Genomic DNA, 22918 nt, shown 5'->3' with positions numbered 1-22918 from the left:
GATTATAGAAAGTGGAATCTTGTATAAATACAAGTTTAGATCACTCCTAATAAAACAGTCTGAGGGACTGAAGCTGAGTTTATTTGCAGTAATGACTGTACATACGTGAATAATGGATAAAATACTTCTACCTTTATAATAATAAACAAAAAAACATCAATTATCCAAAATAATATTTACCTGAGGCACAGGTGGAAGTCTCCTTTGTGTTGTTGAGAATTTCCACTCATCTGGTGTCTGTTCCATCTCCAGAAAAAACTGACTTTTAGATTTTATTGTCTGAAGATTTCGGTTAAATATCTCTTCTGCATTTCTCGTTATTGCAACAGGATTGTTAGTCTGATACAGTAATTGTCTCATCTCAGTCTGAGAGAGAAAGTTGGGATTCTCTGCTGTTGTGGGTGAGTTATTTGTGTGATTAATACATCTGAAAACACACAGTGTTATGGACACTACAATAGCCACAGATAGTATTACAGCTGCTGCTACAATGATAATTACCCAAGTCATATTCAGGTCGTGACCAGACTGGAATGGCACAGCAGTCAACATTGGAGATGTATCATTACTAACAAACAGTGTTAGTATGATAGCAGTTGTTGCTGATTGAACTGGAGTACCACCGTCTTTCACTATAAACTGCAGCTCATATGTTCCTGCATCATTTTGGTAAACTGTGCGAGAGAAAGATAACACACCAGTGTGTGAGTTCACTGTAAACAGGTTTTTATCATTGGATCTCAGTATTCCATATGTGAGGAAAGCATTGTTTCCAGTGTCTTTGTCAGATGCTCTCAGAATTGTGATGTCCTTCTTACTGTGTGGATGGTAGTGGACATCGAGATTGTAAGGGTCATTATTAGGAAACGTAAAATACGGAGCATTATCATTTTTATCTAGAATCTCAATAACAATATTGGCAGTGTCATTGAGAGAAGGTGTTCCATTATCTTTCACTAAAACCTGGAACTTATAGATGTCTTTCATTTCTCGATCTATTGGTTGTGATGTAGAAATGAATCCATATTTTGTCAGTTGGAAAGGAATATTATCATTGTTGTTATCATTGATGATAGAATATGTAAGTTGGCCTCCATCTCCAAGATCAGGGTCTGTAGCATTGATGAAGCCAATAGGGAAGTCAACTTTCTGGTTTTCATAGGTGAGGAATTGGAATGTCTCTTTGGTAAAATGTGGTTCTACATCATTGACATCAGTTACTTTGACAGAGAAATATTTTTTACTTTCTAGTTGAGGTGACCCCATGTCATGACACACAATAGATACTTTATAGTGGTCCCTTATTTCTCTGTCAAGATGGCCCTTAACAATCATTTTATATTCTTTAGAATCTATTTTGGCAAGTTTAAACTTATCATGTTTTAAATCACAGATAACCTCACCATTAGGTCCACTATCAGTGTCAGTGACCATAACATAAGCTATAAAACTATCTACTTCACTGTCTTCTGAAACTGCTGCTGAGCTCTCTGATAAAGGAGATACAAAATCTATGTTAATCAATGGAGCACTATTCTGGTTATTAATAATGTGAATCTGAACTTTGGTTACAGAACTTAAGGGTGGACTCCCTTCATCCTGTGCTTCAATAAATAATTTATATGATTGCTTTTTACTAAACTGAAAATTATCATGTAAAAATAAATCTCCAGTTTCCTTATTCAATACAAAATATTTCTGGATATTTCGAGATGTTTTATGGTTGAAATGGTAAGAAATCTTTCCATTGTCTCCAGAATCTTGATCTGAGGCTTTTAAAGTAAGAATTGGTAAATGTCTTTGATGTGAATTATTTATAGAGATGTTGTAGAGTTTCTGTGAAAATACAGGTGTGTTATCATTGACATCTGTCACAGATATGTGTACCTTGAGTGTAGCTGTTTTGGGAGGGTACCCTCCATCTTTAGCTTCCAAGGTCAATATATATTTGTCTTTGAGTTCCCTGTCTAATTTATCTTCCAATATTAATTCAGGTATGGAGACACCATCATGTCTTTTTTTGATTGAGAGAGAAAATGGTTCTCTTTTACTTTTCTTGATCATATAAGTAATTTGAGAATTCTTTATTGAAATATCTTCATCAATGGCATTTGGAAGAGGAATTTTAGTACCTTTAAGGTCTCTCTCCAAAAATTGAATTGGAATTTCATTCTTTGGAAATTTTGGTGAATGGTCATTGACATCTTCTATGAATATTTTAATTTTAAGTATTTTCATAAACGTTTTTCCTTTCCTCACTGCTACTTTAACTATTCTGGAACATTCCTTGTTGTATGTACACAGAGACTCAGCATCCAGTGTTTGAGTAGTGTATAGTGTTCCTGAGTTGGTGACATTAAATAAGTGAGAACCACTCTCGACTGTCCTTTGTAGTTGTGTAAATGTAATGGGAGTGTGTTGTTGATGTGTGAGAGGGTGTGATAAGTTGGAGTCAGCAGCAATGTCTCCTATATAGGTGTGAGGTCTGCCTTCTTCCTTGACATGGTATGTAATATCTATGGACAGTACAAAGGTGATCAGTAAATGTAGAAGACACAGTAGACCAATATATGCTGTCATGTCTGGAATTCTTCATCACACTTTAGCAGGAGAAATTTCTACAAAAGAAAAGAGGAAAATAGAAAGTAAAATAACTTATAGAAATAATAACAAATGGGTTCATGTTATATACACATACATTTGTAGATATTCTATGTTACATCGCACTGTACAATTTAATAACTCTCTTTTCCTGATGTCATCATCATCATCATCATCATCGTTTAGCGTCCGTTTTCCATGCTAGCATGGGTTGGACGGTTCTACTGGGGTCTGTGAAGCCAGAAGGCTTCATCAGGCCCAGTCAAATCTGGCAGTGTTTCTATGGCTGGATGCCCTTCCTAACGCCAACCACTCCGTGAGTGTAGTGGGTGCTTTTTACGTGCCACCCTCACTGGTGCCAGACAGAGCTGGCAAACGGCCACGAACGGATGGTGCTTTTTATGTGCCACCGGCACGAGGGCCAGGCGAGGCTGGCAATGGACACGAAACGGGGCGGTGCTGGCAACGGTCGCGAAACGGAAAGTTCTCTTACATGCCACCGGCACTGGTAACACATCTGCAATTTCCATTGATCGATTTCCATTGATCGATTTCGATTCTGATCCTCACTTGCCTCAACGGGTCTTCACAAGCAGAGTTTCGACATGCCACCGGCACTGGTAGCACATCCGCAATTTCCATTGATCGATTTCGATTCTGATCCTCACTTGCCTCAACACGTCTTCACAAGTAGAGTTTTGTGTCCCAAGAAGGGAAGGTATGCATACGTAGGCTGGCTCCATCCCATGTAGAAGGCCACGGGTTATGGACTCACTTGTCCTGCCGGGTCTTCTCGCGCACAGCACACTTCCAGAGGTCTCGGTCTCTAGTCATTTCCTCAGTGAGACCTAAAGTTCGAAGGTCGTGCTTCACCACCTCGTCCCAGGTTTTCCTGGGTCTGCCTCTTCCACAGGTTCCCTCAACCGCTAGGGTGTGGCACTTTTTCACACAACTATCTTCATCCATTCTCGCCACATGACCATACCAGCGCAAACGTCTCTCTTGCACACCACAACTGATGCTTCTTAGGTCCAGCTTTTCTTTCAAGGTACTTACACTCTGCCGAGTGTGAGTACCGGCATTACACATCCATCGGAGCATACTGGCTTCATTTCTAGCGAGCTTACGCATATCCTCAGCAGTCACGGCCCATGTTTCACTGCCATGTAGCATGGCTGTTCGTACACACGCATCATACAGTCTGCCTTTCACTCTGTGCGAGAGGCCTTTTGTCACCAGCAGAGGTAAGAGCTCTCTGAACTTTGCCCAAGCTATTCTTACTCTAGCAGTTACACTTTCAGCACACCCGCCCCCGCTGCTGACTTGGTCACCTAGGTAACGGAAACTATCAACTATTTCTAGTTTTTCTCCCTGGAAATGTGACAATCATTAATGGGTAGACTTATCTCTACAGAATAAAACAGCCTGAATTGAATTGTCAACATGTCTCATTATTTATCATTCAGATATACTTCATATACTTCATATAAAAGTGGCAAGTCTTCCAGATTGTTCATTGTCTTTCAGGGATGTTCTTCCACTTTTAAAGTACTTGTGTGACTTGAAATATTGCATATAACCCATTGCCTCATTGCCATAAGATTGCAGAAGCATGCTCAATGTCTCTGTAGTAGACTTCCTAAGTTTAATGCAAAATTTCACAACAGTTTTTTTGTTCCAACTTCCTGACTATGAAAAAATCACAGACTACTGCAAACATGTGATCACAAAAACACAAATTTAACAACTTGTGAAGTAAACCCAGTTATGTTACTCACTACACAGCCTCATAAAGGTCACTGCTAGCTCTCACTGCACATGCAACTGTATACTGCCATTTTGCACAACAAAATTAGTCCAGGAACTATTTAACACCACCTTGTATGTATATAATGTATATATACACACACATTCATATATATATATATATGACGCTATTAGGACCAATACCACTTCCACCCCCACCCACAGCCTCAGGGTTGGCACCCTCAACGTCGGCACACTGAAAGGCAGATCTGGCGAGATAGTTGAATTGCTTGAACGGAGGTGGGTTGATATATGCTGCATTCAAGAAGTGAGGTGGAGAGGAGGTTCTGCTAGGTTCCTCACAGGCAAAGGACAGAGGTACAAGATTTTCTGGGCTGGGAATACTGACGGAGTCGGGGGTGTGGGCATGCTTATCGCCGAAAAATGGGTAGATAAGGTAATCGAGGTAGTCAGAGTAAGTGACAGAATAATTAAGATTAGATTAGTGCTCCACCATAGTTTAGCAACTATTATATCGGCCTATGCCCCTCAGCCAGGGCTACCTGATGGACAGAAAGACTGTTTCTATGACACCCTACTGCAGACCACATCATTGACGAACGACAGGGACCTTCTCTTTGTGGCTGGTGACTTCAATGGGCATGTTGGACGATGTGCTGGGGGCTTCCATGGCGTGCATGGAGGCTACGGTTATGGTTCCCGCAACGAGGAGGGAACCAGGCTGCTGGAGTTCTGCGATGCGAATAGTCTTATGATTTGCAACACTAACTTCAGGAAACCGACAAGCCACCTGGTCACCTACCGATCGGGCCGGCATACTAGCCAAATCGACTACATCCTTGCCAGAAAAAGGGAAAGATGGCTGCTTATAAATGCCAAAACCTTCCCAGGTGAAGAATGCACCCCACAACATAGACTGGTAGTTAGTGACTTTAGGATCAGGACTAAGAGGGCGACTAGAAGACGACCAACATGGAGAAGAAGGGTCTGGAAGCTTAAAGACCCTGCGAATGGACAGAGATTTAGAGATATGTTATTTGAAGCCTTAGACGAAATGGAAGGGAGTATAGCTACGCATGGGGTAGAAGACAACAGGACGCTTCTCAGGGACAACCTGCTGAAAGCCGCTGACCAGATCTGTGGCTGGTGCAAAGTCCCCTTAAGACCCAAAATAACGTGGTGGTGGAACAATATTGTTGACAGGGCTATTAGACAAAAGAAACAGGCTTGGAAGGCCTGGAAGAACGGTGGTAGCAGGGAAGTGTATCAGTCTGCCAGAAGGGAAGCCAGGAGACAGGTCTATCTAGCCAGAGGGGAAGCAGAGAAGGAAAAATTTGCCAATGTCCTGCGTCGTGAGGATGAAAGACTTGAGGTATTTCGTGTTGCAAGACAGTGTGTGAGAGAGAATCGTGACGTGGTAGGAGAGAAATGTGTTCGCAAGGAGGACGGTTCACTTGCACTTAATGAGGGTGCAAAGAGAGAGGCTTGGAGACGCCACTATGATAGGTTGCTGAATGAAGAAAATGAATGGGATAAAGAGAGTCTGCCGAATGTCGACCCAACAGAGGGACCAGCAATCCGAGTTAACAGTTCCTTAGTAGATAAGGCAATTAGAAGCATGAAAACAGGGAAAGCCCCAGGCCCATCAGGAATTACTGCAGAGATGCTCAAAATATCTGGTGGTGTCGGCTATAGCTTAGTCACCCGTATAGTTAACCAGGTGATACACGAGGGGGTCATACCCAATGACTGGTGTAGCAGCATAATAGTCAACTGCTACAAAGGTAAAGGCGACGCCCTAGAGACAAATAACTACAGGGGCATCAAGCTGCTGGATCAGGTAATGAAGGTTACGGAGAGGGTTGTAGCCCAACTAATTAGAGAGAGAGTTACCTTAGATGATATGCAGTTTGGGTTCGTGCCAGGGAAAAGTACTACTGATGCTATATTCCTGGTAAGACAGCTGCAGGAGAAATACCTAGCCAAAGATAAGCCCTTGTACCTGGCTTTTGTTGACTTGGAGAAAGCCTTTGACAGGGTCCCCCGGTCCCTTATCTGGTGGTCAATGAGGAAACTAGGGATAGAAGAATGGTTGGTGAGAGCTGTGCAAGCCATGTACAGAGACGCTGCTAGTAAGGTGAGGGTTGGCAACGAGTACAGTGAAGAATTCCGGGTAGAGGTTGGGGTCCACCAAGGTTCAGTCCTCAGTCCCCTCCTATTTATCATAGTCCTCCAGGCAATAACGGAGGAATTCAAGACAGGTTGCCCCTGGGAGCTCCTCTATGCTGATGACCTTGCTCTAATTGCTGAGTCACTATCAGAACTGGAGGAGAAGTTTCAGGTGTGGAAACAAGGATTAGAATCGAAGGGCCTTAGAATCAACCTAGCCAAAACCAAAGTCCTAATAAGTAGGAAGGTAGATCAATCACAAACGCCTTCAGGTAGATGGCCCTGCTCGATCTGTAAAAAGGTGTAGGTAGAAACTCTATAAGATGCACCAAGTGTAAGCTATGGACACATAAGAGGTGCAGCAATGTCAAAGGAAGGCTAACTAGGAAAATAGTTTTTGTCTGTGGCAAATGCTCAGGAGCAATAAACACTGGAAATATGCAGAGACCAACTTCTGCCACGTTCCAGGGAGACAACTAGAAGTAGTTGATAGCTTCCGCTACCTAGGAGACCAAGTCAGTAGCGGGGGTGGGTGTGCTGAAAGTGTAACTGCTAGAGTAAGAATAGCCTGGGCAAAGTTTAGAGAGCTCTTACCCCTGCTGGTGACAAAAGGCCTCTCGCTCAGAGTAAAAGGCAGACTGTATGATGCATGTGTACGTACAGCCATGCTACATGGTAGTGAAACATGGGCCGTGACTGCTGAGGATATGCGTAAGCTCGCAAGAAATGAAGCCAGTATGCTCCGATGGATGTGTAATGTCAGTGTTCATAATCGTCAGAGTGTAAGTTCCTTGAGAGAAAAGTTGAACCTAAGAAGCGTCAGTTGTGGCGTGCAAGAGAGACGGCTGCGCTGGTATGGTCATGTGACAAGAAAGGCTGAAGATAGTTGTGTGCAAAAGTGCTACACCCTAGCAGTGGAGGGAACCTGTGGAAGAGGTAGACCCAGGAAAACCTGGGACGAGGTGGTGAAGCACGACCTTCGAACTTTAGGTCTCACTAAGGAAATGTCTAGAGACCGAGACCTATGGAAGTATGCTGTGCATGAGAAGACCCGGCAAGACTAGTCAGGCCATAACCCGTGGCCCCGACCTGGGACGTAGTCAGTCCTGTGCATACCTTCCTTCTTGTGACACTTATGAAGACCTGTTGAGGCAAGTGAAATCAAATCAAATCAAAACAAATCAAAATAGATGAACATCAGTGGAATTGTATTCTTTGTGGTACCAGTGCCGGTGGCACACAAGAAAACCACTCAAACGTGGCCGTAACCAGTACCGCATCGGCTGGCCTCCGTGCTGTGGGCACAACAAACACCATCCGATCGTGGCCGTTCGCCAGCCTCATCTGGCACATAAAGACACCATCCAAAGACCCGGCGATGTAGTCAGTCCACCTGTGCATACCTTCCCTCTTATGACACTTGTGAAGACCTGTTGAGGCAAGTGTGTGACACTTGTGAAGACCTGTTGAGGCAGAGGCAAGTGTGTGACACTTGTGGAGACCTGTTGAGGCAAGTGTGTGACCCAACCAAATCAAAATAGATGAATATCAATGGAATTTGTATCTTTGTGGTTCCAGTACCGGTGGCACACAAGAAAACCATCCGAACGTGGCCGTAGCTGGTACCGCATCGACTGGCCTCCGTGCTGTGGGCACAACAAACACCATCTGATCGTGGCCGTTCGCCAGCCTCACCTGGCACCTGTGTCGGTGGCACATAAAAACACCATCCAAAGACCCGGCGACGTAGTCAGTCCACCTGTGCATACCTTCCCTCTTATGACACTTGTGAAGACCTGTTGAGGCAGAGGCAAGTGTGTGACACTTTGTGAAGACCTGTTGAGGCAGAGGCAAGTGTGTGACACTTGTGGAGACCTGTTGAGGCAAGTGTGTGACACGCGTGACACTTGTGAAGACCTGTTGAGGCAAGTGAAAATCAAACCAAATCAAAATAGATGAACATCAATGGAATTTGTATCTTTGTGGTTCCAGTACCGGTGGCACACAAGAAAACCATCCGATCGTGGCTGTTCGCCAGCCACATCTGGCACCTGTGTCGGTGGCACATAAAGACACCATCCGAAGACCCGGCGACGTAGTCAGTCCACCTGTGCATACCTTCCTTCTTGTGACACTTGTGAAGACCTGTTGAGGCAAGTGAAAATCAAATCAAATCAAAACAAATCAAAATAGATGAACATAAATGGAATTTGTATCTTTGTGGTACCAGTGCCGGTGGCACACAAGAAAATCATCCGAACGTGGCCGTAGCCAGTACCGCATAGACTGGCCTCCGTGCTTTGGGGACGTAACAAACACCATCCGATCGTGGCCGTCCGCCAGCCTCATCTGGCACCTGTGTCGGTGGCACATAAAAACACCATCCGAGCGTGGCCGTCTGCCAGCCTCGTCTGGCACCTGTGTCGGTGGCACATAAAGACACCATCCGAAGACCCGGCGATGTAGTCAGTCCACCTGTGCATACCTTCCCTCTTATGACACTTGTGAAGACCTGTTGAGGCAAGTGTGTGACCCTTGTGAAGACCTGTTGAGGCAAGTGGAAATCAAACCAAATCAAAATAGATGAATATCAATGGAATTTGTATCTTTGTGGTTCCAGTACCGGTGGCACACAAGAAAACCATCCGAACGTGGCCGTAGCTGGTACCGCATCGACTGGCCTCCGTGCTGTGGGCACAACAAACACCATCTGATCGTGGCCGTTCGCCAGCCTCACCTGGCACCTGTGTCGGTGGCACATAAAAACACCATCCAAAGACCCGGCGACGTAGTCAGTCCACCTGTGCATACCTTCCCTCTTATGACACTTGTGAAGACCTGTTGAGGCAGAGGCAAGTGTGTGACACTTTGTGAAGACCTGTTGAGGCAGAGGCAAGTGTGTGACACTTGTGGAGACCTGTTGAGGCAAGTGTGTGACACGCGTGACACTTGTGAAGACCTGTTGAGGCAAGTGAAAATCAAACCAAATCAAAATAGATGAACATCAATGGAATTTGTATCTTTGTGGTTCCAGTACCGGTGGCACACAAGAAAACCATCCGATCGTGGCTGTTCGCCAGCCACATCTGGCACCTGTGTCGGTGGCACATAAAGACACCATCCGAAGACCCGGCGACGTAGTCAGTCCACCTGTGCATACCTTCCTTCTTGTGACACTTGTGAAGACCTGTTGAGGCAAGTGAAAATCAAATCAAATCAAAACAAATCAAAATAGATGAACATAAATGGAATTTGTATCTTTGTGGTACCAGTGCCGGTGGCACACAAGAAAATCATCCGAACGTGGCCGTAGCCAGTACCGCATAGACTGGCCTCCGTGCTTTGGGGACGTAACAAACACCATCCGATCGTGGCCGTCCGCCAGCCTCATCTGGCACCTGTGTCGGTGGCACATAAAACACCATCCGAGCGTGGCCGTCTGCCAGCCTCGTCTGGCACCTGTGTCGGTGGCACATAAAAACACCATCCGAGCGTGGCCGTTCGCCAGCCTCGTCTGGCACCTGTGTCGGTGGCACATAAATCACCCACTACACTCTCGGAGTGGTTGGCGTTAGGAAGGGCATCCAGCTGTAGAAACACTGCCAGATCTGACTGGCCTGGTGCAGCCTTCGGGCTCCCCAGACCCCAGTTGAACCGTCCAACCCATGCTAGCATGGAAAACGGACGCTAAATGATGATGATGATGATGATGATATATATATATTTTCAAATTGAGATAGGGGTTGTAAATGCAACCCACCATGGGATACCATATATCCAATATACTGCTATATTTGTATTTATGTGTACTTATATTTATGTTCTATTATACGTATTCTACTTATTGTATAATATTACTATTTTATGTACACTCCTTCATGTACACTGCTTTACCCTGCATTATTATGTTTAACCTTATAGTTTCTTATGTGGTGGTTTAATAAAGTATGTGATTGAGTATTATCTGATAATTGATATTTGATTTCGATGTATTTCTCCATTTTCTTATTTTGTATATATATATATATATAGATGTGTGTGTGTGTGTGTATATATATATATATATGTGTGTGTGTGTGTGTGTGTGTATATATATATATATATATATATATATATATATATATATATATATATATATATGTGTGTGTATATATATATATATATATGTGTGTGTAGATATATATATATATATATATATATATATATATATGTGTGTGTATATGATGATATATATATATATATATATATATATATATATATATATAATAATAATAATAATAATAATAATAATGATAATAATAATAATTGTTGAATTGATAAAAGGTGTTTTTTTCTAATTTACATACATGCATACATACATACATACATACATACATACATATATAAAGCACCATTCAAGTGTGGTCATTGCCAGTGCCGCCAGACTGGCACATATGCTGGTGGCATGTAAAAAGCACCATTTGAGTGTGGGCGATGCCAGAACCACATGATTGGCCCATGTTGGTGGCACATAAAAAGTACCCTCTACACTCTCAGAGTGGTTGGCGTTAGGAAGGGCATCCAGCTATAGAAACCTTGCCAGATCAGATTAGAGCCTGGTGTAGCCATCTGGTTTGCCAGTACTCAGTCAAACCATCCAAGCCATGCCAGCATGGACAATAGACATTAAAGTCTGTTCATTCTTAATCACTGATTGGCACAGATGCTGTTATATTTATGCTGACCAGGTGGTTGAAGAGGGCAACCCAGTCTTTAGAAGTTAAAATACAGTTTTATGGCTGAATGCCTTAACTCATTCACTAGTCACTTGTGCAGGTTGTCATGTCTATCATAACACAAACGGCAAGAGGACGATAGGATAGTAAAAGAAAAAGAGTGATTGAAGGTTGAGAGAGGGTGATGGATGGTAATAGAGGAGAACAATGGTAAGGGTGAGTGACAGATGTCAATAACAAGTGGTTCTGAGGAAAGAGAGTGATGACAAATGACTGGCAGTACAAAAAGAATGATGGTGGAATGTATTGTGTGACATAATACCTTATACATTGTATGATGGGCAAGAGATGTCAGGATAAGGATGGGGTAGGGGTATATGGATACAGGTAAGTCAAATAACATCTCTTGTAACACAGGTGACATAGCACAGAGAACAAGAAAGAGTGAATGCAGAGTGAGTAGTGAGAAGGTGACCAATAGAGATCACACACAAACACACACAAACTATTACATGGTGTAAGAGCAATTTGTGTCCATTTAAAATACATAAGAAGCTGTTAATTCTTAATAGTATAGTCTACCTTCAGTTACCTGGCCACAGGTAACTGAATTCCACCACTAAATTTGGCATACTTTCCAGATCAGTGCACCAGCCTCCTTCTCTTATTTCAGTGGGGCTAAAAGGGGCATAAGATTTTGGTGTGCTCTTGTAAACACTAGCAAGCCCTTTCTACTAGTTTCTCTACATTTATTGGAATAAACTGGTCTAAAACGGTCGCAGCCATGTTCCAATGCAAAAAGAAGATGGTTCTTGTAGTGTAAAACTCAGACCAAATATTGCTTTTAACATATAAAGTTACTCTTCAGAAATAATTTGACAGCTGTGTGTCTGTTAGACCTTTGAGTGAAACACTCCATATATATATCAGTAGCATAGCTGAGTGGTAATGTATGTAAATTATAATAATGAAAGCTGAACAAGAAGTAGGAATGGTTCATTAGTGTTTACAAAATTGCATTGAAAATGTCAACAATACTGACTGTTTAATAGCATATGAAGAAGACGCAGAGTGAAAGAAATTGTTCCAGTTCTTTGCTAACACTAAATCAAAGGAAAAGATGTGCATAGGGAACAAAAAATGGTAGATGGTGAATGTTCAAGAGTGGATGGAGCACTAATAATATGGTCCAAGCTCTGTGTTAAAGAAAGTATTGAGTGGGTTGGAATCTGAAGAAGGAAAGAAATATTTTTCTAAAAGAGCTGAGATTAGTTTCATTATTTCAAACACTGACAGAGCTTAAAGTACTTTGTTGTAGGGTGTGGGAAACATTTTTCATAATACATTTTTTGATATTGAAATGAACACAGTGACATTAATATGAAAGAATAATTTATGAAATTGCACAAAAATATTTTACAATAAAAGAAAGATAGACATAATAAAATATTAGATGTTAAAAAAACCCCTAGAAACGAACCCATAATAATTTCCATGTAATATATAGAAAGTTTAAATTGAATACATCAAAACAAAAATATTTTCAATCTTATTTGCTAGATATGATATGCAGGTTTTATATTATACTTCTACATGTATTTCTGTAATGTTTTGTTATGAAATAACAACTATAATAATGTAATGTATATTAGTTTGTACATAGAATATGATACTATTCTTGACGAATTCTCAACAAATCTACAACATTCATCTCTTGTTGTCAGAATAAATATATCTTAACAACACACGACAATATCATCAGTTTATATCTCACACAATATATCTTAAATAACAAATATACACTACATTATATTTATTGTCAACTGAATAATAATAATAATAATAATAATAATAATAATAATAATAATAATAATAATAATATAATAATAATAATAATTATAATAATAATAATAAAAAAACTTTTTAATTTTTTTGTATACATAGACATATATAATGAATATTTAACAGGGAATATAGAAAGGTATATTTGTAATCTGTTAGAGTTCATTAAACCTAAATAAAGATTAAGGTTAAATTAGTGAATTATAACAACAACACAGAAAGAAACTATACTAACAGCCAGTCTTATTGGATATTGATGTTTTCTGACAAATATATATATATATACATATATATATATATATATATATATATATATATATATATATATATATATATATATATATATATATACCTCATTTGGACTATACAACACCAAAATTTAATATAAAATATAACATAGGAATATATATAATTTAATATTTCTTGTATAATGTGTCTGGTATGATTCTGACATTAAAAAGCGTAATGCAGTTTGAAGTGATTGTATTACTGTAGTTGTTGTTAATGGTGGAAGTGATGGCTAGATCTCTCGATCCTCCACTGTCCCAGTCCCTGTATATATACAACATGGCAGACATTTTAGATATTATCCTTACCCTGTCTTTCATTAGAAATACAAATAATATAAATGTTATAATGAATATGAAAAGATAATAAAGAGAAAGAGAGAGAGAGAGACTTACCTGCATTGTTTAATCCTTCACTGTAGTTGTGTGTGATGGATGATGTGTATCCTGCTGTAGTGTTCCACTCCAACTGCTGCTGCTGCTGCTGTAGTGGTATTATAGTGGTACTGCTGCTGTTGTAATAGTGTTCCTGTGTTACTGCAGCTGCTGCTGCTGTTCCTGTGTAACTGCTGATATAATAGTGTGACAGTTGCTGTATGTAGTGGGAGGTGAGATGTTAGCCAGATGCTGGTGTGTGCTAGTTACAACTCTATGTCCTCCACACACACAATTGTGTGTGTGAAGAACAAAGAAAAAAGCTATCAGCCTCACTTTCAATATTGAAAGAAATATAGAAAATCTCTCTCATCCAATAGGAAATGACTGCAATGATGTCTGTGTCACACAAACATAGCAAATAAGAGAATTCATGTTACACTGAAGCAGCTTGATAATTTACAGGGGTATAATTAGTAGTATGACTTTATTATATATTTAGTCTTAGTAAAAAGGAACTTCTATTAAAATAATTAATAATTATATTTCTGTGTTTCATCCAAGTTGTATAAGTTAATATGAGATGACAATTGAGCAATTTCTAAAAGAAAAACAGACTGAACTTCAGGGAGAAGATAGAAAATGTTTGATCATTACAAATTCAATATTCAAGAGCTAAATTAATTAAATCTATTTTAGGAAAGCTAAAATTAATAGACTTATGCTTAAGGAAATATCTATACTACAACTGACAGTAAAATAATGCTTTTATAATAATGTACTATGTTATAATAAAGTTAGGTTTTTATTGTATTTATTGTATCAGAGATGTAAGAAAGGGGTCATAGTAGATGCCACTGTAAGGCCCTTTACGTGTGATGTGTGAAAGTAACATAGAGTTAATATTTGTATATGAATATAAAGTATTGTATAAGATTTGGTGTGTGAGAGAATCATTTAACAATAGTCATGGAACATCTACTATGTTGGCTGTAGATAGGTATCTTGTATTTGTTGTCCCTTTAGTATTGTGGCTGCCACTGGATTGTCATTGGTATATTCTGCAAAATATCAAATATACAAACACAAATTACATTTCAATATAACAACTCCAATATATAAAGATAGAAACATTGATCTTATATTACACTAAGCATAACATTATATATTGTCCTACAGTAATAAAGGCAATTACATTTATATGTTATGTTTTGATAAAAGTTACCTGGTTCTGCAGGTATCTCATCATATGGTTTAGTCTTGCCATTACTCTTGCTAGCTTCTCTGTCCTTTTGGGATGCTAAGGTGTCACTGTTGTAAGACATGATGGAACTGGTGCGACGTCCTTGACTATGGATTGAATCACATCTCTGTTGATTAGAAAACAAAGCAGAGTGAAGCATAATGTTAAAAAGAAGAAACACGTGCATTTATATTCTAGAATGTCCCTGGTATGACACAAGAATGGAATGCATTTAAAATGAGCAGAAAGATTATAATAAACTTTTTCTTGGTTAATTAAAATAAACTTAGAATAAACAAGACAAAGATACAAGTTTAATGAAGTCCATGTAATTCTGTCTATTTCTTCTGTAAAATGTAAAATTATGAAAAAGCCATTGTGTTTCATGACAAAGACATAAGGAATGGAACACAACATGGAAATAAACACGATGTATAAAATATGTTTGCAGGAATATTGTAAAGAAATTTGATGCAACAACTGGATTGTTTCAAAATATATTTACCTGAGGCACAGGTGGAAGTCTCCTTTGTGTTGTTGAGAATTTCCACTCATCTGGTGTCTGTTCCATCTCCAGAAAAAACTGACTTTTAGATTTTATTGTCTGAAGATTTCGGTTAAATATCTCTTCTGCATTTCTCGTTATTGCAACAGGATTGTTAGTCTGATACAGTAATTGTCTCATCTCAGTCTGAGAGAGAAAGTTGGGATTCTCTGCTGTTGTGGGTGAGTTATTTGTGTGATTAATACATCTGAAAACACACAGTGTTATGGACACTACGATAGCCACAGATAGTATTACAGCTGCTGCTACAATGATAATTACCCAAGTCATATTCAGGTCGTGACCAGACTGGAATGGCACAGCAGTCAACATTGGAGATGTATCATTACTAACAAACAGTGTTAGTATGATAGCAGTTGTTGCTGATTGAACTGGAGTACCACCGTCTTTCACTATAAACTGCAGCTCATATGTTCCTGCATCATTTTGGTAAACTGTGCGAGAGAAAGATAACACACCAGTGTGTGAGTTCACTGTAAACAGGTTTTTATCATTGGATCTCAGTATTCCATATGTGAGGAAAGCATTGTTTCCAGTGTCTTTGTCAGATGCTCTCAGAATTGTGATGTCCTTCTTACTGTGTGGATGGTAGTGGACATCGAGATTGTAAGGGTCATTATTAGGAAACGTAAAATACGGAGCATTATCATTTTTATCTAGAATCTCAATAACAATATTGGCAGTGTCATTGAGAGAAGGTGTTCCATTATCTTTCACTAAAACCTTGAACTTATAGATGTCTTTCATTTCTCGATCTATTGGTTGTGATGTAGAAATAAATCCATATTTTGTCAGTTGGAAAGGAATGTTATCATTGTTGTTATCATTGATGATAGAATATGTAAGTTGGCCTCCATCTCCAAGATCAGGGTCTGTAGCATTGATGAAGCCAATAGGGAAGTCAACTTTCTGGTTTTCATATGTGAGGAATTGGAAAGTCTCTTTGGTAAAATGTGGTTCTACATCATTGACATCAGTTACTTTGACAGAGAAATATTTTTTACTTTCTAGTTGAGGTGACCCCATGTCATGACACACAATAGATACTTTATAGTGGTCCCTTATTTCTCTGTCAAGATGGCCTTTAACAATCATTTTATATTCTTTAGAATCCATTTTGGCAAGTTTAAATTTATCATGTTTTAAATCACAGATAACCTCACCATTAGGCCCACTATCATTGTCAGTGACCATAACATAAGCTATAAAACTATCTACTTCACTGTCTTCTGAAACTGCTGCTGAGCTCTCTGATAAAGGAGATACAAAATCTATGTTAATCAATGGAGCAGTATTTTGGTTATTAATAATGTGAATCTGGACTTTGGTTACAGAACTTAAGGGTGGATTTCCTTCATCCTGTGCTTCAATAAATAATTTATAAGATTGCTTTTTACTAAAATGAAAATTATTGTGTAAAAATAAATCTCCAGTTTTCTTATCTAATACAAAATATTTCTGGATATTTTGGGATGTTTTATGGTTGAAATGATAAGAAATCTTTCCATTGTCTCCAGAATCTTGATCTGTGGCTTTTAAAGTAAGAATTGGTAAATGTCTTTGATGTGAATTATTTATAGAGATGTTATAGAATTTCTGTGAAAATACAGGTATGTTATCATTGACATCTGTTACAGATATGTGTACTTTGAGTGTAGCTGTTTTGGGAGGGTACCCTCCATCTTTAGCCTCCAGGGTCAACATATATGAGTCTTTCACTTCCCTGTCTAATTTGCTTTTCAAAGTCAGAGTAGGTATGAAAACACCATCATACCGCTTTTCAATTGAGAGTGCAAATACTTCTCTCTTACTTTTCTTAATCACATATGTAATTTGAGAATTCTTTATTGAAATGTCTTTATCAATGGCATTTAGAAGGGGTATTTTAGAACCTTCAAAGTCTCTCTCCAAAAATTGAATTGTGATTTCATTCTTTGGAAATTCTGGTGAATGATCATTGATGTCTTCTATTAATATTTTAATTTTAAGAATTTTTAAAAATGTCTTTCCTTTCCTCACTGCTACTTTAACTATTCTGGAACATTCCTTGTTGTATGTACACAGAGACTCAGCATCCAGTGTTTGAGTAGTGTATAGTTTTCCTGAGTTGGTGACATTAAATAAGTGAGAACCACTCTCGACTGTCCTTTGTAGTTGTGTAAATGTAATGAGAGTGTGTTGTTGATGTGTGAGAGGGTGTGATAAGTTGGAGTCAACAGCAATGTCTCCTATATAGGTGTGAGGACTGTCTTCTTCCTTGACATGGTATGTAATATCTATGGACAGTACAAGGGTGATCAGTAAATGTAGAAGACACAGTAGACCAATATATGCTGTCATGTCTGGAATTCTTCATCACATTTCAGCAGGAGAAACTGCTACAAAAGACAACAGCAGTATTGAAAATAAAATAACTTATGGAAATAATAGCAAACAGGTCAATGTTAATATATATATATATATGTATACACACACACACACACACACACACACACACATATATGTATACACACACACACACATATATATCTGTAAATACATTCTATTATACCCAAATGTACAATTTAAAAACCATCTTTTCCTGATGTGACATTCATTAGTGAGTAAGAGTTATCTTTGTGGAATATACAAGCACCATGGTAGCTTTTATACAGGTTTCAAATTTTGCAAGCAAACTTGGGGAAAAGGGTAAATTGATTACATGTACTCCAGTGCTCAATTGGTACTGAATTTATTGAACCCGAAAGGATGAAATGCTATGTTGGCCCTGGCAATATTGGAACTCAGAATGTAAAAATGGATGAAATGCCACTGAGCATTTTGCCTGGCAAGCTAACAATTCCACCATCCCATCACCTTCATAGCTTTTATACTGAATTATCAATATGTCTCATTATTTATCTTTCAGACTAACTCATTTAAAAACAATATTATGTGTCACTATGCGAAAGCAATGTTTCGATGATTCAGTGCTCATCTGACTCTGATAAGTACTGAACAAATAGTTTTAGTTGTATTGAGATACACAGTCTCACCAAAATATTGGTCGGGACAGATGCAGTACATTGTTTAAATGAAACACTAAGTATTTTAAAATTTAGTACAATTAAACACCTATGAATTAATTGACCATATAAAGTGTGTGTGTATTTACACACACACACATTATATATATTAAAAATTGTAGCTAAAAGATTACACTTGAAAGTAAGAGCAATCTCTAGCTCTGTATTGTGTTCATAACCAGGATACCTAACTCCCCAATGGCCAGTGTAACTGGCTATAAACAGGTACCAAATTAGCAATGGGGTGGTGGGGTGTTGGTGTATGCTCTGAAAGTATTGTTTCTAGAATACAAATAGGATGGAGAAATTTCAGAGAGCTATTACCTCTGTTGGCAACAAAAGGACTCTCTTTTAGCTTGAAAGGTAGATTGTATGATGCATGTATATGAATAGCTATACTCCATGGCAGTGAGACATGGGCTCTGAATGCAGAGGACACTTGTAGACTAGAGAGGAACAACAGTGGTATGCTCCACTGGATATGCAGTGTCAATGTGCATGGATGATAAAGCGCAAATGTGTTGAGAGAAGAGTTGGGTATAAAAGGAATCAAATGCAGCATGCAAGAGAGAAGACTATGATGGTTTGGACATGTGATGTGTATGAATGAAGACAGTTGTATAAAGAAGTGTCTGTCACTGAAAGTGGATGGTGTCTGTGGAAAAGGGAGACCCAGGAAGACATGGGATGAAATGGTGAGAACTGATCTCAGGATGTGTTGCCTCACAGAGGAAATGACACTGGATTGTAAAGTGATTGGCATTTGGAAGGGCATCCTGTTGTAAAATACCATGCCAAAACTGACCTCATCTGTGCAAGTGTCACATAAAAAGCACTCAGCCCACTCTATGGAGTGGTTGGTGTTAGGAAGGGCATCCAGCTGTAAAAACCATGCCAAACACACTTAGAAGCATGGTGCAGGCTCCCACCTGGACAACTCCTGTCAAACTGTCCACCCCATGCCAGCATGGAAGGGGGATGTTAAACGATGATGATGATGATGATGATGAAGATGGTTCTGTTCCAAACTGTAGCATGTTGGCTTTAATGAGTGATTTCTTAGCAGTATTGATGTGAAGCCCTTTTGTTCTTATTTAAGCTATTTCTTGTGATCCTTTCAGGGTCACGGTGACACCGCATTTTGATGGTTGCTATTTTAAATATTCTTATTATCCGCTAAACTACCAGAGGACAAACTTTACCTAATAACTTCCACACATTATCCTCAATGCCATTCTGCATCTCTTTTCTATGCTAGAACCTGTTGGAAAAGTCTGAGTCTAGTTATATTCAGAGTTTACAGTCCTCTACAATGGTTCAGAAGACTATATCTCACTTGTATGTCTCATTTTTGTTCAGGTGTCTATGGCTTAATGCCTCAACTCATTCACTAGCCACTTTACAGAGTGGACTGTGCGTATGTTATTGTGACACCTGCACTAGAGAGGTTGTCATGTCCATCATAACACAAATGACAAGGGGATGACAGGATAGAAGAAGAAAAAGAGTGATTGAGTTGAGTGAGTGATTAAAGGTTGAGAGAGGGAGGGTGATGGATGGTAATAGAGGAGAACATTGGTAAGTGTGAGTGACAGATGTCAATAACAAGTGGTTCTGAGGAAAGAGAGTGATGACAAATGACTGGCAGTACAAAAAGAATAATGGTGGAATGTATTGGGTGACATAATCCCTTACACATTGGTTGTATGATGGGCAAGGGATGTAGAGTGATAAGGATGGGGTAGGGCTGTGTGGATACAGGTAAGTCAAATAACATCTCTTGTAACACACGTGACATGGCACAGAGAACAAGAGAGGATGAGTGCAGATTGAATAGTGAGAAAGTGACTAATAGAGATCACACAAACATTCATACACATCACATGGTGTAAGAGCAATTTGTATCCATTTAAAATACATAAGAAAATGTTATTTCTTAATAGTATAGTCTACCTTCAGTTACCTATGGCCAGGTACTGAATTCCACCACTAAATTTGGCATACTTCTCTTATTTTGGTGGTGCTAGAAGAGGCATAAGGTTTTGGTAAACACTAGCAAGCCATTTTACTAGTTTCTCTTCATTTATTGTAATTATCTGACCTAATATGGTCCCAGCCATGTTTCAATGCATAAAGGAGACAGTTCTTGTAGCATAAAACTCAAACACCAAACATTGTTCTTTACAAATAAATTTGATTTTCTGAAATATGAGGGGGTGCTGAAAAGTTCCTTGCTTTAAGGGTATTATGAAAGGTCTGGTTGGAGGTCCAACCTTCTGAGTTCTTTTACAGGGCTTAGAACAACTGAATGACCACTGCATTTTGTAAATCTGAGAGGGAATATGTTGAATGTGTTGAATAAGAGAGAATATATTGAATAAAGCCATAATTTATTGTATTTTCTTTTACTTAAAGCCAGGAACTTTTCAGCACCCACTCTTAATTTGAACGCTGTGTGTCTGAGAGACGTTTGTGCGAAGCACTTCTTTTAAGCACTGGATCCATAGCTGGGTGTTAATGTATGTAAAATATAATAATAAATGTTGAACAACAAGTAGGAATGGTTCACTAGTGTTTACAAAATTGCACAGTAAAAATGTGTACTGCATTAGCTTTTTAACAGTGTATAATAAACACAGAGAAAGATATTGTTCTAGTTCTTTGCTAATAGTGAATCATAGGAAAAAAGGTGCATAAGGAACAAAATAATAGTAGATGGTGGGAGTTCAATGAGTGGATGGAGCACTAATGATATGGTTAAGCTCTATGTTAGTGAAAGTACTGAGTGGGTTGGAATTTGAAGGAAGAAAGAAATATTGTTCTAGTGACAGAACTTAAATAATCTTGTTGTGGGATGCAGAAAACTTTCTTCATAATACATATTTTGACAACAATTATTAAAAATGATATAGTGACATTAATAACAGGGACAAAATAATTTATAAAATTATGTAGAAATGTTTTACAACGTATCTTTAATAAAAGAAAGATTAAGATAATAAAACGCAAATTGCTTAAAAAAAAAAATCATAATTTCCATATAATATGTGGAAATTTTAAATTGAATAAATCACAACAAAACTATTTTAAACAATATTTACTACAAACGATAAGTAGGCTTCATAACATACTGCTACATATAATATATTTGAGAAATATTTTGTTATATTATAATAACTATAACAATGTAATGTCAGTTTGTAGAAAGCAGATGATGGTATTCTCATAAAATTCTCAACAAATCTTCAGAATTCATCAATTGTTGTCAGAGTTAATATATTTTAGCAACACAGGACAATATCATCAGTTTATATTACACACTAAATATCTTAAAAAGTAAATCAACACTAAATTATATTTATTGCCGTCTAAATAATAAAAATAGTAATAATGAGATGATGATGATGATAATGAAATATTCTTAGTTTATTATATACAAAGAAATATAGAATGGATATTTAACAAGGCATGTATATATATATATATACACACACACACACACATACATACACATAAAGATAGATATTAATGTTCTGTTACAGTTCATTAAAGCTAATTAGTGAATTATTACGACAAAACAGATAGAAACTATACTGACATACGTTATTAACACACAATGTTATTGGCTATCAATCAGTGTTTTCTAACGGTTAAATAAATTTATATGCAGGTAGTTTGGATTAAATTAGACCACTATTGTATGTAAAATATATCATAGCAATACATATGTATATAGTCTAATATTTCTTGTATAATGTGTCTTGTATGATTCTAACATTAAAAGACATAATCCAGTTTGAAGTAATTATATTACAATGTCTACTGCAGTTGTTGTTAATGGTGGAAGTGATGGCTAGATCTCTCGATCCTCCACTGTCCCAGTCCCTGTATATATACAACATGGCAGACATTTTAGATATTATCCTTACCCTGTCTTTCACTAGAAACACAAATAATATAAATGTTATAATGAATATGAAAAGATAATAAAGAGAAGAAAGGGAGAGAGAGGGAGACTTACCTGCATTGTTTAATCCTTCACTGTAGTTGTGTGTGATGGATGATGTGTATCCTGCTGTAGTGTTCCACTCTAACTGCTGCTGCTGCTGCTGTAGTGGTATTATAGTGGTACTGCTGCTGTTGTAGTAGTGTTCCTGTGTTACTGCTGCTGCTGTTCCTGTGTAACTGCTGATATAATAGTGTGACAGTTGCTGTATGTAGTGGGAGGTGAGATGTTAGCCAGATGCTGGTGTGTGCTAGTTACAACCCTATGTCCTCCACACACACAC

The 22918-nt window shown here is 38.5% G+C and overlaps 2 protein-coding genes and 1 long non-coding RNA gene across 3 annotated transcripts in view; all 3 read right to left on the bottom strand.

The window, feature by feature from the left end:
• The window catches only part of LOC118766125, a 38336-nt gene extending 24411 nt beyond the window's left edge, over window positions 1–13925 (bottom strand). Inside the window, exons 1-2 of the mRNA XM_036509401.1 lie at window positions 13778–13925; window positions 181–2618 (exon numbers count right to left, since the gene is read on the bottom strand). Coding sequence (XP_036365294.1) covers window positions 181–2580 — 2400 coding nt within the window. The 5' untranslated portion in view covers window positions 2581–2618; window positions 13778–13925. The remainder of the gene's footprint in view (window positions 1–180; window positions 2619–13777) is intronic.
• LOC115219425 (protocadherin beta-15-like) lies at window positions 2596–22902 on the bottom strand. The gene is made up of 6 exons (XM_029789588.2): window positions 22651–22902; window positions 15505–17942; window positions 14982–15126; window positions 14739–14817; window positions 13778–13947; window positions 2596–2618 (listed from the first exon to the last, which is right to left on the bottom strand). Exons 2-6 carry the CDS (start codon window positions 17902–17904, stop codon window positions 2596–2598), a joined length of 2817 nt encoding a protein of 938 aa, XP_029645448.2. The 5' UTR covers window positions 17905–17942; window positions 22651–22902.
• Window positions 14666–15068, bottom strand: LOC118766108. The gene is made up of 2 exons (XR_005002034.1): window positions 14982–15068; window positions 14666–14817 (listed from the first exon to the last, which is right to left on the bottom strand). It is a non-coding gene; the product is annotated as an uncharacterized LOC118766108 (long non-coding RNA).
• Window positions 22903–22918: the final 16 nt, after the last annotated feature.

Source organism: Octopus sinensis, linkage group LG14 (assembly GCF_006345805.1).
Source record: "Octopus sinensis linkage group LG14, ASM634580v1, whole genome shotgun sequence".
Classification (NCBI taxonomy): Eukaryota; Metazoa; Mollusca; class Cephalopoda; order Octopoda; family Octopodidae; genus Octopus; species Octopus sinensis.
The sequence above is the reverse complement of the archived record's forward strand: the minus strand, read 5'-3'. Positions and strand labels throughout refer to the sequence as shown.